Below are 17,359 nucleotides of genomic sequence, written 5' to 3'. Positions count from 1 at the left end.
AAGGAATAAAATATGTCCTAATATAACACAATGAGGATATTGAGGATGTTGTGAATGCAACAATACAGATGGATATGTGTAGCAATTCTTGGAATTAACAACCCACCATTTATTGTTAGTAGGCCGGCTACACCAATGTTCTATAAAAAGTAGCAAAAAAGATTTATTGCAGCATTCAGTGTACGTGGGTTCTCTGCTGCTCCCTTGTGGTCATTACTCCGAGCTGCATAAGATCCCATGCACGGAAACACGGAAAACACTTGGGAGTATTAGATTTCAAAATAAAACGCATATACTTTATAATACAGACAAGCTAGTTACACGACTAGGGATGTCGATATCCAAGTTTAAAATTATGAATAATGTGATTATGATCATTATTGATACGTTTTTATATTTCAAAAAGGCATTGCCTTAATAAATTATGTAAGCGGGGGGTTTATTTTGAAGGCTCTGACCGGAAGACGTTGCTCTGCTAATCGCTTGCTTTGTTTCATACAAACGCCATCAACTGCTCTCTGCTCTGGGTAGTGTTTGACAACAATACCAGAGGAAACTAGAAACAGTTTAATCAGCAGAGAATCAAAACATAGTGACTTGAGATTAAAACGTCTTCGAGTAAGAAAAAAGGTCCGTTCTCTTCCACTGCTTTTCGTCTAGCTTACGTTACAAGGTGAGACATTTGTCTTAACTGTTGTTTGGCCTATTGACGTTAGCATTTCGATGCTATTGACATTTTTTCCTTGGTAAACTATATATTTTGTATTTAAATATATCATTAAACATACTGCTTTTGGTAATTAATCATTAACAGCGGCTTATTTTTCTTGTCTTTTGCCCCTAACCATGTTCATCTTGGTAGTCTTTGCCTAATGATGATGATGCATTCAAATGCCACCTATAAATCCTGTGATTTGAGAGTTAAAGTCGTAGATAGTGCTGTTTTATTTACAGTGGGTAAGAAAAGTCATGTTCATGTTATTAGTAAGAAATCAAGCGGTATGGTTCAGTGTCCTTACATGAAGAAGGCATTGACGTCGTTCGATTCTTAAAATGGAAAGACTCTAATGGAAAGAAATTAGGATTTTATAATTTTCGACATTTTTTGCACACATTTCCAATGCAATTTATAAACTTAAAAAAGGTAGTTACTGGTAACATCTGTTTTTTTTATCTTTATTTATTTTATCTGTCTTTATTGATAGTGTAGAGACAGAGTTGAAATGGGGCCGAGAGGGGAGTGACATGCAGAGAACGACCGCGGGCTGGAATCGAACCCGGGTCCGCTGCTGGCCGAGGCCCATGGGGGGGACGCCTTACCAACATCTGTTTTTTTGACAGGGTTTTTTTAGGTCCTTTATAAATCCAACATGTAATCTGAATTTTAGGCCTTCAAATTTCTAAAAATCTCTTAAATATGACTTTGACAGGTCTTCAAATTGTTTGGATTCTGACGTTAACTTTACTTACACAGTATAAACATCAGAAATAATCATATTGCACTTAATTTTCACCCATATAAAGGCAATACAATGTTCTCTTGTCATATTTACTTGGTTGTGTCATACAGTACCTTCAGTTACAAAAATGTGTGTTACATAATCTTTTTTTTTTTTTTATTGATGTTGTAGACGAAATGGGGCGTATCTTCCTCGATCACATTGGGGGGACTCGTCTGTTCTCCTGTGCCAACTGTGACACAATTCTGACCAACCGAGCTGAACTCATCTCCACACGCTTCACTGGAGCCACCGGCCGAGCATTCCTCTTCAACAAGGTACCTGGCCTGCCCATCAGTGTCTTTACCTGGACACCGGCGGTCATGGATAGCAGCACAGTTTCTGGGTGAAAGAAATTATGAATCACCAAGACTCATTTGCACCGTAGTTCTTTGTGTTAAAGGGATATTTCAGTATTTCTGAAGTATGTTGTATGAGGAACTTATGCATAGTTAGTATGTTACCTTATGAAGATGGCGGTCAGCACAGTCATTTTAAGGAGTTTGAGGGATATGTTGCTGTAGCGGAAGTCAGACCTGCACTCTTGTATAGGGATCCAGCTGAATTATTATTTTTTTTTTTGCCAAATACTGTATGTAAATGACTACCTAAAAAAGGAAATATCCATTCAATTGTACGATCAAATTTAGGATTTTTCCACTGCTGATTTGCTGACTGATCATTTAAAAGGAGCTTACTGTTAAAGTAACAGACATGTCACTTTATCTCTAGGTGGTGAACCTCCAGCCCAGCGAGGTCCAGGACCGCGTCATGCTGACGGGTAGACACATGGTGCGCGACGTCAGCTGCAAGAACTGCAACAGCAAGGTGGGCTGGATGTACGAGTTTGCCACGGAGGAGAGCCAGCGCTACAAGGAGGGCCGCGTCATCCTGGAGAGGGCGCTGGTGAGGGAGAGCGAGGGCTTTGAGCACGTTCCCTCCGACACCTCCTGAGTTCAAATGTTGGCGCTTCTACGATGCTCACCCCATGCGTGCTATAGCTTTTCCATCAGCAGCCTATGCATGGTGTGCATGGGACAGTGTGCCATTTGTGAGTAGTAGAGCTATACCAACGTTATATCACAGGCTGGGTATTTGTGGGGAAGAAGTAGTGGTGGAAATTTTTCCCGTAAAAATTCAAACATCTAAGAATTTCTCCGGTGATGGGTAATAATGCCATTGCTTCTCTACCCATTTCAAATCGCCTGCAGTTTCAAAGTGTGCCCCAGTTCAAGCTGTGATGTTGAAATATTGTTGGTGTGGTGGGGAATTTGGCTACTGTCAAAGGCAGAGGACCCGCTTGTGCGACCCTACAAGAAGCTCAGATAGACAGACAGACAGATTGTTATGTGGTGGTTTGAATAGCCATTGACGCCACTGGTGAATTGACTCTTAACTAGACTATTGGTTTAAGGCTGTCGATTTGTATTTTGTGCTGTGAAATCTGTTTGCAAATACATTTAGTCACAAAGCAAGTGTGCAGATCCATTATTTTCCTGTGACAGTATACCAGAAGTTCTTTATTTCAAATAAGTATTATTAATATCAGCTGTATCAAAGTATTGCTAGAGTAAAGGAACAATCTCAAAGTATGAAGAATTACTTTTAAATTAAATGCAAGAAAAACCTTTTATGTTTATCATCTTGATCATATCGAGGATGTCATCACTGAAGCCAGATATCAGTTTTGCACTTTATTTTGTAATGATGATAAAGTTTACAGTTTTTTTTAACTTTAATATTTCATATTCCTGATCTTAACTCCACGTGCTCTTCTTTTTTTAGCCATTTTATTGAAATGCTTTCTTCTCAATGACTAAAATATTTTAATTGGCTGCTGGGCATTGGCAAATGACTGGAATGACACGTAGAACATGTTTATTTGTTGTTGTTTTTGTCTAAAATAAATAGACGTTTATTCATTGACTCTTTGTTTTTCATACACGTCTGTCAACATTAAGATTTTAGTATTGTGTGTGTTCTATCTGAATTATCACAAAACATTATTTGTATGCATTAAGCCTAACTTGTTGATTTTTCAGTGCACATGATTTATTATTATTATAAACACCTCTCTTACACACCAGTCAGAAGAAATATAGATAGCTACTCAAATCAAATGTCCATTAAATAATAAATCAAATGTTAATTAAAAAAAATAATTATGCCGTTATAATTATAAATCAACGCTGTTACCTGGGACGCTGTTCTGTGAAAGGATTTACGTAATGACGTTGAAGCACAGAGCGGTGATGTCACGACGTTTGACAATCGCCCGACGGAGCTTGCAGACATCAAAACGAACACACCCTGCACTACGATGCTTTTACAACTCATCATTTGATGTGTTTGTGCTGCGCTCTTTATATCTGCATGGGACACGTCTTTTAGTATTAATGGCATGTAACGTGAGCAAGGTAGTTTATCTCTTTGCCTCTCGGACGGACACAAAACAGAGTAACGATGGCAGCCGGTGAGTTGAACCAGTGACTATCTGCTAGCATTAAAAGCTACTGTTAGCCGTTAGAGAATTAACGTTTTAAACAAAATAAAGCTAAATCAAAATTAAAGTAGCCAGCCTCTAGTTATGTATCAGATAGTCAACAGTGACTTGTAGTGGTATACTCTGTATTTAAGTTGTTTAGTTAGAGTGTACCTAACGCCAGACATGTGACATGTAAGCTGTATTGAGTCACATTAAGTAAAACAGTAAACACAACAACATAAAGAAAGATTACAAACTCATACTTGGTTTCTACAGATTCATAAAAAGTCTAAAAGGCATATAATTTAAGTTATTCAATAAATCAATCAATCAATCAAAAGTCTTAAAAATGTGTTTAGGCCTATTACGCTGTGACAAAACCAAAACAGAACCATTAATTAATGTTGAATATGGATATATCCATTTTGGCCCATTCCGGGGACTTATTCAGGGCCATATTCAAAAGTCGGAAATGTAACTTGTTGAAACCTGCAGAATTTGCAATGTATTTACAATGACCTGTTATTGAATGGACCAAAGAAGTCTTCTTTTATGAAAAAATGTTCGTAATAGCAATTGGAGGTGGTTTTTCTCTACACTTTTGGTTATTTTCAAGTTTTATTTTTTTTACCTTATTCCAATCCGACTGGCATTATTAAAGAATCCAAACTTAACCTACACCTTAAGGCAATCTATATGTAAGGCTCTAAATATAGATTGCCTTAAGCTGTAGGAACCCTGATACCATTTCCTCCTCTGTCTCTCCACAGAAAATGCGAGTGTGCTCTTCAAGCTGTACTGCCTGACAGTGATGACCATGATTGCAGCTGCATACACAGTGGCACTGCGATACACCAGGACCATTTCATCGGGAGACCTGTACTTCTCCACTACTGCAGTATGCATCACTGAGGTCATAAAGTTAATACTGAGCATGGGGATGCTGACAAAGTACGTGTTTGTTACAGCTACAGGCTCTTTTACACTCTTTTACAATGTTCATCACAATATTATATGTGCCGTCATAAAGTGCCCATTAAACAATGTCACTCTCGAAAACATCCCAGCCTACCATTGGAGGGATGTTGTGTGAGGGCAGCAACTTTAATATTTTCAATTTCAATCAGTTTGGCAGTTGTGTTCTTCGTTAATCTATTAATCGTTTGACCTAAATTGTTTGACTGTTTTTTTCCACTTCAGAACAACATCAAACATTTGAGTCTAAGGATGTGTGCTGCCTGCATTTCTTCTGTGCTTAAACAGACAGATTTTTTTGTTGATGCAAATTTCTATTTAAGTGAATAATCTTCAGTATGTCACCGTCTTCCTCATCATTCTGTGTTTATGTCTCGTCTGCCAGAGAAACAGGAAGTCCCACTAGACTAAAGAACGTCCTAGTGGAACATGTTCTGTGCAGCCCCAGAGAACTCCTGAAGCTGAGCGTGCCCTCGCTGGTTTATGCCGTTCAGAACAACATGGCCTTTCTTGCCTTGAGTAACCTGGATGCAGCAGTTTATCAGGTATGAATCCTGTGTTCTGCTGCTGATCATTATGAAGATGAAGTCAATTGCCAAAAACACAATGGCTGGGTGTGGATCATTTAAGGACCTGTTTGGTCCGCGTTACACCCACCGCTCTGGTACAGTGTCAGTCATCGATGCAAATTGTGCTCTAGGTGGCAACTAACATTATCATTATTGACTTATCTGTGGATTCTTTCATTTTATATCAATAACTTACTAATTTAGTGCAACAAATGCCAAAAACAATTGTGGAAAACAGAATTAAAACATAAAAATCCATACCAAATCCATTTGAAAAGCTAGTGAAGGTTTGGCTTGTTTGTGTTGCAGGTCCCAGGAATGGGACCGGGCAAACAGGTATAGTTGGAATGCATGTGACTCTTGTGTGCATCACATTTGCTTGGATAAATGACTCATGAACAATTGATCAGTAATCAAAATGACATTCAACTCATCTTTTTTCAGCATCACTCAACACAAACTTTCAGCCCAATTTGGATGTTGGCCCTCTGGTAGTATGCTAACAGTACAGAACACATTTAGGGAAGCTCCATTTCACACTCTCGCAACGTGTATGTGTAGCTGTATCAGTGTAAAGCAGAAAGGGAATGCCCAGTCCACCTTCCCTCTACCAATGATTTTTTTTTTTAAATCAATAGATATTAGACCTGACTAGTGTTTGTGTGTGTAGGTGACCTATCAGCTGAAGATCCCGTGCACGGCCTTGTGTACAGTCCTCATGTTGAACCGCTCTCTCAGCCGGCTGCAGTGGTTCTCTGTCTTCATGCTGTGCGGGGGCGTATCACTGGTCCAATGGAAGCCTGCTGAGGCCACTAAAGTTCAGGTAAGGGGGTGGAACAAGTTACATTTTTAAATGGTAACACACTAAATTAAAATCTATGCGTCCTCCTGTAATTCAGACTATCAAGGGTTTTGACTTTTTATTACCCAAATTCTCCTCAAAATGCAGGTGGTATTGTATCATAATTTTTTCTTTCATCTTTCCCCAGATTGAACAAAACCCTGTCCTTGGGTTCATGGCCATCGCTGTTGCCGTGGTTTGCTCTGGTTTTGCAGGTAAAAAAAAATGTCTCAGGATTCTGTGGAAAAATACTGCTAGTGGTCTCATTTCACCTTTTTGTCCATTATTAATTTAACTAGAAACATATGTTCATTTACTATACAACGTGCACTCAAACATTAAACTGATACTGACTGATGGCTCTACTCCTTGCATTTGCTTACATTTCTTATTTCATTCGTGGAGAAGTTCAATCTGTCACCTTGTTTTTTTTAATGTACAATTATTTGAGATACTCATCCTAATATATTTGTGAATATTAACTCGCCCCTCACATGGTTGTGTGTCTACTCTCTGATTTAAGGTGTGTACTTTGAGAAGGTGCTGAAGAGCTCAGACACGTCTCTGTGGGTGAGAAACATCCAGATGTACATGTCCGGCATTCTGGTCACACTGATCGGTGTCTTCATGAACGACGGAGAGAATGTCCTGGAGAAAGGCTTCTTCTTCGGTTACACGCCCTGGGTGTGCTTCGTAGTGTGTAAGTACCACTAAACCTTTTGGATGTTTTTCTATTTAACTTTCACTTTTCTGTACAGTTTTTCAGCTGACATTGCCTTTTCTCCAGTCTTGGCCAGCGTAGGTGGCCTGTACACGTCAGTGGTGGTGAAGTACACTGACAACATCATGAAGGGCTTCTCTGCTGCAGCCGCCATTGTACTCTCAACTGTAGCGTCTGTCCTCTTGTTTGGACTACAGATAAGTAAGTCATAGTTTGTCATAACCACATCAATATTAATGACTGAGTAAGGACCTCAAGTCGTATTTACTGTTACTGTGTATAGCCAATCCAGGGTTAGTGTCATGCAGAAATGTAATAATAATAATAATAATAATAATAATAATAATAATAATAATAATAATAATAAAAAGCACAGAAGAAATAAAAGAATTTCAGTATTGATCACATTTTTGCTTTTTCCGGTTGGAAACTAGCTAGCTAAGACACATGCAACCTTCGGTAACATTTTATGTTACGGGTTTCTTAAAACCTTCTCGAAACTAACTTAAATCTAACTTTAAAATGTTACTAATGTTTTTATAAAGGACAAGTTGGAAAGTATAAACAGCATTCAATTTATTCACTTTCAGTAAATTGATTCCTATTAATTGCTGATCCAACACTCACATATGCATACAATTCAACAAGGATGGAGGGATAGATAGATAGATAGATAGGTAGGTAGGTAGGTAGGTAGGTAGATATGGAGGGGCAATTATCAGGACATTTCAAGACCTGTAAAATAATTTGTTTTAGCATTCTACTTATGTTCAGTTATTCTCATGTCAAATCTTGATTTTCTTTCCCCTGTCATGCAGCTTTGTCGTTTGCCTCTGGGGCCCTCCTGGTCTGCGTTTCAATCTACCTTTACGGACTTCCAAAACAAGACACATCCAAGCTTAGCCGGCAGCACACGGACCAGGAATCCAAACAGAAACTCATCACTGTGTGAGACTCTCTGGCTATTGGACCAGGTCTGTGTCGGGGTTACAACTTTTTTCTAGGAACCTAGAAGAGCTCTCTACTGTTACATCCCAAATGAACACTTGGCTCAGTGTTCACTTCATCTCATACACTTTAAAATATTACTGATGCCTCAATCCAGCCCACTTCCATCCACACGGGACTGGTGATAGTACTATGAATTGCCACATAATATGAAATAAAAAAAGAATCTTTGTTTTTTTAACGCCAGATTTGATCAATCTTTCTTTAAAAAAAGGAATTTAGACTTTTTCTAAACTGACCTTTAAAGCCAGCAGTTTTCAAAGTTTGTGAATAATCTGAAACAATCTGTTGTAAATCTTGTAAATCATCTTGAGCCATGCTGGAGATCTAAGTAGGTAGAGGAAGCTCTTACTTTCATTTCGGTGCTTCCATATATCTCTTACAGTGAACGCATCACTATCAAAACTCCTTGTCATGGAGTGCAGTTTTTTTTCAACATAAAATGTGCAATGCGAGTGTCTTCTTATGTCCATATCACATAGTGCTGATTCTGAATGTGCCCAACTTACAGGAAAAAGTACTTGAAAGAAAGATGTTGGCAGAATTGCATGTGTGATTATATGTTCATATCATATCTCCAGTGTCTTGTTTTCACATTTGTGTCGCCTTCGTCATATTTTAATAAAAAGAATGGAATCATGGGTAAAGCTAAAGTTGCTGTTTTTGTTCAAAACACACCCAATCCCACCAATTTACTTTCAGTGGATGGTTTGCGTAACACCTGCGCTGTACAGCTGTTGTACAATATAAGTAGAAAAACCGCAGACAGTATCAGGTAAAAAGAAACTCATTCTGTGTGAGTTAAATTAAGGAAGTGTAATTTTATTTAGAAAATATAAGGCTTTTTATTTACAGTACAAACTAACACTGAGAAAGTTAAAACAAATTGTCGAGTTTCACATTTTATTAACCGGTGTGATGCCCAGGATCCGCATTCCGTTGGCCAAGACTGAGCAGGCGCCGCTGAACAGTCGTAACCTTGCCTGTCGGACATTAAGCAAATAGGATAACGTTTAGTTGTTTAAATACATATTCCTTTTTAGAACCTAGAAAGTTGAATTAACAGCAATGGAAAACTATGACAGTAATAAAATCCACCACATTGATGAAACAAATAAAATTCCTAATATTACGTGAAGAAAAGCTGTTATATTGCAAGAATAAAGTCTTATTTGGCTGTGTGTTATTTTAGAGAAGAAATATCTACTCTTCCATTGTCTTAAAAAGAGGAACGAGGAGCATCTTTTGAAGTTATAGACTACTTTCTCAAATAAGGAAATGCTTTATCTTTTGGCAAATTAGAACCAAGTTAAATTGCTTTTGACTGATTGTGTGCATGACAAGGATGCTGCCCTTCGACCGCTCTGGCCATCATTTTGTAGGTTACCGGTGATATGTTTTCCTGAATAACGACTTTTATTCTCGTAAATTTTATTAATTATTTTCCCCCCTCGACTTGGCCATAATACTCTGTCATAGAAACCCAATTCTCAGAGTGTATTTATTAATGACGTTGCATTTAAAGAGAAAGAAAATAACAGATAAGTACTTGAAGTGACCCTTTACCTGTGCAACATCCTGAGAGCTTCCTTTCACCGGCAGTTCCCTGTGAGCCGAGGCGATCAGGTGGCTGCAAGAGATCAGATAAGAAACATAAAACCACACCTGAGCAGACAGTTGAATCACCACGTGTGTATGAACAATGTAAATACTGAACAGTTGCCAACACATTGACTTCCAGGACTTTAGCATCCTGTTCCTTACCACAGCTTCAATAAAAAGTTCACCAGATGCTTTGGTTGCAAATCCTGAGCCGACAGGTACAACACTTCATCATAGCTGCAAACGGAACAGAGAAAGGTGAATTTTTATTTCATGTGAAGCAAATATTGCAGATTACGAGAGCTTCTAACATGGTCGCTTATTTTACAAGATTAAGAGAATTATGAAGATGGAATGTTACAAAAAAAAAAAAAGCAGTTCACTAACCGCAGTAGGTGCTGCAGGATGGTGATACTCGTCTGCTCAAGTAGAAGGGATGGATCAAACGTAGCTGCCTCCACACCTTCATTCCTCCGTACTAAACTGCAGTAAAAGTATCAACGAGCAGCCAATGTTTATTTTTTTTCCAGCACACACACAAACAGGTTGTTATGAGGAAATAGTATTTGCTGATTTTGAGAGAAAGTGATTTTGAAAACAAACAACTACAGAATTGCTTGCTCAACCTTTAATCCAAGTGTCTGTAAATAATCATTGGCAAAACTATTGTTTCTATAAACATATGAGCACAGACCTGCAGAGTCGAGCATGTGTGTACTGGAGGAAGACGCCCGTGTCTCCCTGAGTCTGCAGCATCCTGTCCCAGTCAAACGTATAGTCCGACTGCAGCGGACCTTTAAAATCCTTTTTTTTTTTAAGTCAATGGAAAACAAGAAATTACATTTACAATCTGTCTCATGACGTTATGCAGACGGGTGGCAGTAAAACATTTGACTGAATAGTAGAGCCTGGAGGTAAAGGTTTATAACCACTTCACCTGGACTATCAGTGCACTGATTCCCACTTTCTCTGCTGTGTCCTCCGGGTCGTCCATCTCCTTTGTTGCTGTAGAAAGAGGGAGAGCGGTGGTCACTTCTGCTCATAAACAACAGGTTCATTATTTCCATTATGGATATGGATAGTTTTCTTAGGACTATTAACCTCGGTTTTCCCAACCACCATAGTTTTGTCTTTGTCGATCTAAATCCTGGCTGAAATCATTTATAGTGTGCCATTACTTAATATATCCTGATCTAATGAAGCATACAGAACACATTTGATTGTAATTTTACTTATACTGCTGCAATGATACAGTTTCCCATTTGAGATGAATAGTAGAAAGTACCTATCTAGCTAACTAATGAACTTACTAAATGGTATGAAATACCATGCAGCCCCTTTGTAGTATATAGATCAATTTCAATACCACACTATTTACATACACCAGGTGCACAAATATGCAAATAAACTTGTGTTGCTTTCCCTGCAACCAAATAACAGTGTGATGTGTGTTAGGCTTTACTCTTTGTCTGGCTCATGTTGTGAAGCATCCGGGCCCGCGCCTCGTCCAAAACGTCCTCCAGAAACACCACCTCACCGCTCCGGGTCTTCATGCCCCGCACCAGGCCGAAGGGCACATGCTCACACCTGCAGGAATGAGTGAATAGCCTGTTTACCGAGAAATAACAGCTGTGACAGGCATAGATGGGTTGTGAATTAGTTTTTTACTGAAAAATAAATGGTTCAAGTTTGTTGTTGTTTTTGTTCCTTATCATAGAGAAGGGTGTAAGGACAGAAGGTGTCCTATACTGTACAGATTGTAAAGCCCCCTGAGGACAATTGCTATTTGTTATACTGGGCTATATAATTAAGGTTAGTTAGGGTCCTGTGTGACCCAAGTAAAATAGAATACCATTATCAGCAAAAACTTACGTTCCCTCTCAAACTTATTTATGCAGACTGATATAAAATATTAATAGGAGGTGGAGACGATTTGCACTCTATAGACTGTAGTTTTGAAGTATACTAATTTATCATATTTTGCAAATGTATTATACGTTTAGAAAGCAAATGTTTATCTGTACAGTAACTAGTAACTATAGCCGTCAGAATAAAGTAGGGAAATAAAAGTCTGATATTTCTCATCTGAAATGTTTTGGCAGTGGCAAAATATTTCTCCAGAACATACATACAGTAGATTTTATATAAAATACTCAAAATTGCATGTAAGTAAATGACTAATGTACTTGGTTACAATTCAAAACACTTCACATGGGACAAGAAAGTTCTTCCAAGACATGTTTTTCTAATGAAATCCAACTTGATTTTCTTACAAACTTCTTGTAATTTCCCAATACACATTTCGATCTACAGTACACGAGAACTATTATCTAAAAAACAGCTTGTCACCTGTCGGCCCATGATTGTCCCATAGAGAGCAGGATCTGGAACAACTGCTGGAAGTGACCTGCTTGACTCTTATCCGTCTTTAAAAAAAGAAGCACAAATGCAGATTCAGATGAGGAAATTATTTGTTTGTTTTTACTGATGACTTACCGAAACAGTTGATACATCTTCCATCGACTGACTAAGCAACAAGTTCTTTCCGCTATATAAAGTAAAAAATCTACAATGTTGAAGATGAATGAAGCTCCATTGTTGAAATGCTAGTATGTTCTCATCACTTAGTGACTGCAGTGCTTATTCCCATCATGCTGTAGAAAAATGTATTTCTCAGCATAAAGTTACCCCATCAAGTCTTCAAAGGACAGAAATGTAACAATTTAACAGGTAAATGTAGAGAGTTTGAATGCACCAGTGTCCTTACCACATAAATCATTTCATCAAAGTTGTACTTTTCTTGTCGATCAATAGCTGCAGCAAGATCTCTGAAAGGCAGACAATGGAAAACAAGCCATTACTGCCACTTTCAAAAGTTGTGACATGCATTACTGATGTGATACATCAGCTTTGCTTTGATCTGTTGTTTACAAAATTCCTAATTTTGCATCTGCACCTACTTTAGACAATCACAGGCTGGTCAGCCATTTGAATAAACAAGTGAAATTCATACATTTTTAGATTTAAATATTCCTTTTCAACATATTTGTTGGATTTGTAAGTTTGAGTAATTTTTCTCTTCAGAAAGGGCATTAGGTAAACTCCAAAACTCTTGACAGCATCAGTATTTTCCTCATTTGTCAGGACAGCTCAGTTATAAAATTCACAATTTAAACATTTATTTTTGGATTTTTATTCCCCCATTTTATACTGGTGCTGACCTGGTGATGTAGAGAGTCGTGCCATCGCTGCGCAACACCGTACAGACACTGCTCATGTCTGCAGAGGGGGAGAGATCAACTACACCAGTTCCTTTCCTGTAAAATTGCATACATTAATATTAAGCACACAAAACACTGCAACCAGATCATAAAAAAGTACTGAAAGTTGTCTCCATTCTACCTCTGAATTGATGAAAATAATATTAATGAAGTATTTAAAACTGTCTGGACACTTGGTTATTCTTAAAGCTGGTATCTGTTCACTTGGTGTGTGAGTCATGCCTGTTACAGTTACATACTCTGAGGTTTTCAACAGGCCTCGGCTCTGCAGCTGCTGCACCACCTCCTGGGCTTGATCCTGGTGAAAGGACTCCCCCGAGTAAATGTCAAAGTGGACTCCTAACCGCTAAGAAGATTTGGAAAGAAATGACATCTTTGATTATAAAAGCTGATTATATTTATCCTTCCTCCTCCCATCACATGTTGAAATTCCGCATTCAGGTTTTGACCACAGTGTCATGCTTGTTGGTTGTACCTTATAAATGTGTTGATACTCGTCCACTGTTATCTCTCTGAACTGTTGCCATAACGACACAGCCTGGCTCTCACGCTGCTCCAGCCGTCTAAAGAAGTCTTGGGCGGCCTGCTTCATATCCTCATTGTTCTCGGCCTCCTTGTTCACTTGGACATAAACCTAAGAGACAAAAAACACAGAATATTGCAAAAATGCCTTTATTCAGTGAAAAACTAAAAATCTAAATCTTAATTACAATATGTTGTGAGGGATGCTAGTATGAACAAGCTGAGCATTACAATAAAATCTTATAACCTTTGTGGCTATCCGTCTTTACTCAACTCACCTCAAACAAATGCTGTAGGGGATTCTGTTTCAGCTTCTCCTGACTTCCAAATAGGCCGAATCCAGCACCTAGCAAACCTGACACCCAAGAGGGAACACTGGTTATTGTCAATGACACAGGGTAAAAGTTAGGCTTCTGGGACTTAATGAGACCAACAAAACACATTATTCACTCACCAAACTGCATACCCCAGTCTCCGAGGTAGTTCATTCGAATTACATTGTATCCAAGGGACTGCTTTAGGTTGGCAATAAAGTTACCTGGAGAAGGAGATTATTCTTTTTAATCAAGACTTTACTCTCAGTCTCAATCCAAAATGTTAAAAAGTCTATAGTACAACCTGGCCAATACAGTATTTCTGAGGCCAATACCAATGTTGATATTATATATATATATATAAGTTTTAAAAATACTATAAAGATCAGATTGGCATACATTGAGTTTCTTTACACAGCCCATAACATACAATAACAACATAACAATTGAAAAAGGATACTACTCTGTTTTGGACAAACTATGAAAAGTGACACTGTTTTATAACATATACTGTATTTGGCATTTCACGTACACTTCTTGTCATTCATCAGCTTACATATATACACAGATGGTGATATCCAAAAGCAAAAACGTACCAATAATTGTAGATCGCAAGTGTCCAGCATGGAATTTTTTGGCAATATTTGGAGAGCTGCAACATGTGAAAAAAAAAAAAACATTATTTCTGTTGCATGTAACCTTAATAAAATATATAACAACTCTAATCAAACATACCTATACTCGACTAACGTTGTTCCTCTCTTTAGAGTATGGAAAAGTTCACTGTTCAACCCATATTTTTCATCTTCGTCCTTTCCAAATGGCTCCAGCATTTTCTAAAGCAGATGTAAAAACAGATGAGGATCAAAGCAGAAACAGTGTAGACTATTTAACCACAATGAGAGGAAAAAGAAAAAATGTTAACCTGCACGAGCAGTTTGCGATTAACTTTAAAGTTGACCACTGCGCTTCCGGCAGAGATGTCTTCCACCACACTGTCCTGCTTCAGCTGAAAAACACAAAGCCCTCTATGTTTATATTAAGCATATTTCAGAGAGCATCTACATAAAGTATGCCTGTGTGTGGTTTTGGTTTCAAGTGAAATTAACTGGCAAACTTTAAGGAGTATGTGTAGTGCAGTGATTTGAGCAAGGTTGTACAGTTATATGCCTTCTTTCCTTAATGCCTTCCCGGACTGAGCTGCAATCACCCTATACTTCACTGAAAAACATCAGAATGAGTTTTTACAGACGTTTACTTTATAGGTTACACACACGTGTACAAGTCTGCTTTAGAAGTATGAGTTTTTTTTAATTCTAGACAATCCCTATTAATGTACTGAAAGATGAGCCTAAATATGTTGTTTCTTTGACTTGGCACACAAAAGAAAGTTCATTTGGTCCTTACTTAAAAGTAGAAAAGTATAGGGGAGAACGGGGTAAGTAGGCACACTTTTTACACTAGTAAGAATTGCTCATCACATAAACATCTTTCAATAGTCATTCCTACATTAAATTGAAGCATAAGGTGTTGGCTTGACATGTGTACCCCTCACTTTTTCTATCTTATTGTAATAAAGAAGAAATTAATCATCAAAGACACCCTTACACATTGTGACAACCAACCCCATCAAGGGGTCGGTTGTCACACACTATGGGGTTGTTTGTCACAATGTTATCTTAATGGGAATAATCTGAAAAAGAAGGCAAGAAAGTAGAACTACATTTGAAAAAAGTTTAAATGCATTGTCAAGTTGACAAATAGGCCTACATTACTTACTGTAGCCTTGGCAGCTGGTCTAGTTTGGGATGCATTGGGTTGTTTTGATTTTGTTGCCCTTTTTTCTTTTGCATGCTAGCTGCCTTTTCCTGCTCTATTCTTTCCTTCTCTGGGGTGTCAGTGAGGATACAGCTTGACAATTTCTTTCGTTATTGGGTTCCTTTTCTGGGTGCAGCCTTTGGATAGCATGTGACAACCAACCCCCCAAAAAATGTGACGACCAACCCCAACTTGAATTTCTTGCTAGCATCAAGGCCAACAACCATCTGACAACTAATTAGCTTTCTAACCACAATCTAAACTATAGTTTACCGTTCACACTTTTTATGGGTAACAAATGTTTTGTTATAAACCCATTGTGTAAAAGCTTAGAAGAAAAATACTGAGGAGCTAAATATTTTCAATTTGACATGAAAAACACAAACGGTCCTCTCACCTCAAATTCAGCAGTCTAACTCCAAGGAAGACTATATGTAGGGGACCTCTGATCCCAATTCTGGATATTTACCTACCAAAATTTCACAGACAGAGCCTTTTGGTTTCCGAGATATAATGATTGTGACAACCAACCCGTGTGACATATTACCCCGTTCTCCCCTACCTCATGCACTGCAATGGCACAGTTTCATCCCAAATGACAATAATAATGATTCTTACCTGAGCAGCCAGGTCTTCTGTCTGCATCTGAATATCACCATTTGAAGGTAAAATCCCATTGGTTCGTAACGCGCTGATTGACAGTTTGAAGTCAGCATTCTGCCTGATGATACAAGATACAGGGAGCTTAAAAAAACAGATTCAAACAGAGAACTAACAGTTTGTATTAATGTACCAGACTTAACTGTTTCTTAAAAACAGCAACTGCTGACAGAGCCGGTATGAAGGCGTCCTCGGACTGCTGCAGCGTCCTCCCAAGCTACACAACAAATATAAGAAGAGGGAGAACATTTCAATTAACACAAAAGCTGAAGCTCCAGGGTCAAGACATGCAGCAGAGTTAGCAGCATTAGCATCCAATGTCATCTTTCAATAGTCAGCTACATTACCTGCGCAGCTATACTCCTCCTGAAGAAACAAGCCATGTTTTCTTTACACGACCTGACACATAAATAATGATATACTTATTGTAAAATTAGCTTGAGTCAAATGCAGCATGATTTGTTCACATTGACACTGTACTTCCTCCTCAGACACACCACTTCCTCTCTGCTCGTCCAATCACAGGCTTAGCTCGCGAACGTCAGCAACTAGAAAAGGTTTGTTCGATTCTATCCACAACTGCTCCCGATAGCGCTGTAAATACGACAGTATATCAATGGTGTGTTAATGTGCACGCTACTATAACTTTGTAGCCTGCTGTCAGAATAGTTGGACAAATGGGTTCCTACAGCCTAAGGCTAGTTAGATTTGAGACTTGTTTCACCATAACTTGTGTTTTAAAAACAAATTTACCAGGTTTAGGGACACATTTGCTTATTCGAACCTATTATTTACTATACGATTCGAACACAGGATTTGTTTTGTTGTGCACTGAAAAGTTTGATTCTTTTAAGTTATATTTAAGGTCATTCAAAACACACAACTGGGAGGCAGTTAAAGCTCACCTGTTCTAATTTAATATTGACACATTGTTTTATAACTTAAAGTCCCAGTGTTAATTGTTGACTGGAAGTTCTTGGATGCATCCAAAATAATAATTTTTTCACGTTTCATTATTTTTCTAAAAATGTTCACCAAGTAACTTCATTGCCAATCTAAACTAT

The 17,359-nt window shown here is 38.2% G+C and overlaps 3 protein-coding genes across 3 annotated transcripts; 2 read left to right on the top strand and 1 right to left on the bottom strand.

Moving 5' to 3' along the window:
* The first annotated feature begins 502 nt into the window (after nt 1-502).
* LOC307265794 (protein yippee-like 5) lies at nt 503-3,361 on the top strand. The gene is made up of 3 exons (XM_080047598.1): nt 503-673; nt 1,632-1,777; nt 2,232-3,361. Exons 2-3 carry the CDS (start codon nt 1,637-1,639, stop codon nt 2,451-2,453), a joined length of 363 nt encoding a protein of 120 aa, XP_079903724.1. The 5' UTR covers nt 503-673; nt 1,632-1,636; the 3' UTR covers nt 2,454-3,361.
* Nucleotides 3,362-3,787: 426 nt separating this feature from the next.
* On the top strand, nt 3,788-8,739 carry slc35a1 (solute carrier family 35 member A1). The gene is made up of 8 exons (XM_080048449.1): nt 3,788-3,972; nt 4,755-4,935; nt 5,345-5,504; nt 6,199-6,351; nt 6,518-6,584; nt 6,893-7,069; nt 7,157-7,291; nt 7,909-8,739. The coding sequence occupies exons 1-8, from the start codon at nt 3,963-3,965 to the stop codon at nt 8,040-8,042; spliced, it is 1,017 nt and encodes a 338-aa protein (XP_079904575.1). The 5' UTR covers nt 3,788-3,962; the 3' UTR covers nt 8,043-8,739.
* Nucleotides 8,740-8,907: 168 nt separating this feature from the next.
* rars2 (arginyl-tRNA synthetase 2, mitochondrial) lies at nt 8,908-16,780 on the bottom strand. The gene is made up of 20 exons (XM_080047382.1): nt 16,643-16,780; nt 16,439-16,512; nt 16,254-16,356; nt 14,743-14,826; nt 14,553-14,653; nt 14,414-14,469; nt 13,958-14,041; nt 13,782-13,858; nt 13,457-13,615; nt 13,221-13,327; nt 12,922-13,017; nt 12,468-12,528; nt 12,050-12,126; nt 11,163-11,287; nt 10,638-10,705; nt 10,395-10,504; nt 10,088-10,183; nt 9,863-9,937; nt 9,665-9,728; nt 8,908-9,081 (listed from the first exon to the last, which is right to left on the bottom strand). The coding sequence occupies exons 1-20, from the start codon at nt 16,676-16,678 to the stop codon at nt 8,995-8,997; spliced, it is 1,740 nt and encodes a 579-aa protein (XP_079903508.1). The 5' UTR covers nt 16,679-16,780; the 3' UTR covers nt 8,908-8,994.
* Nucleotides 16,781-17,359: the final 579 nt, after the last annotated feature.

Source organism: Ammodytes marinus, assembly GCF_949987685.1.
Source record: "Ammodytes marinus genome assembly, chromosome: 19".
NCBI classification, from domain to species: domain Eukaryota; kingdom Metazoa; phylum Chordata; class Actinopteri; order Uranoscopiformes; family Ammodytidae; genus Ammodytes; species Ammodytes marinus.
The sequence above is the reverse complement of the archived record's forward strand: the minus strand, read 5'-3'. Positions and strand labels throughout refer to the sequence as shown.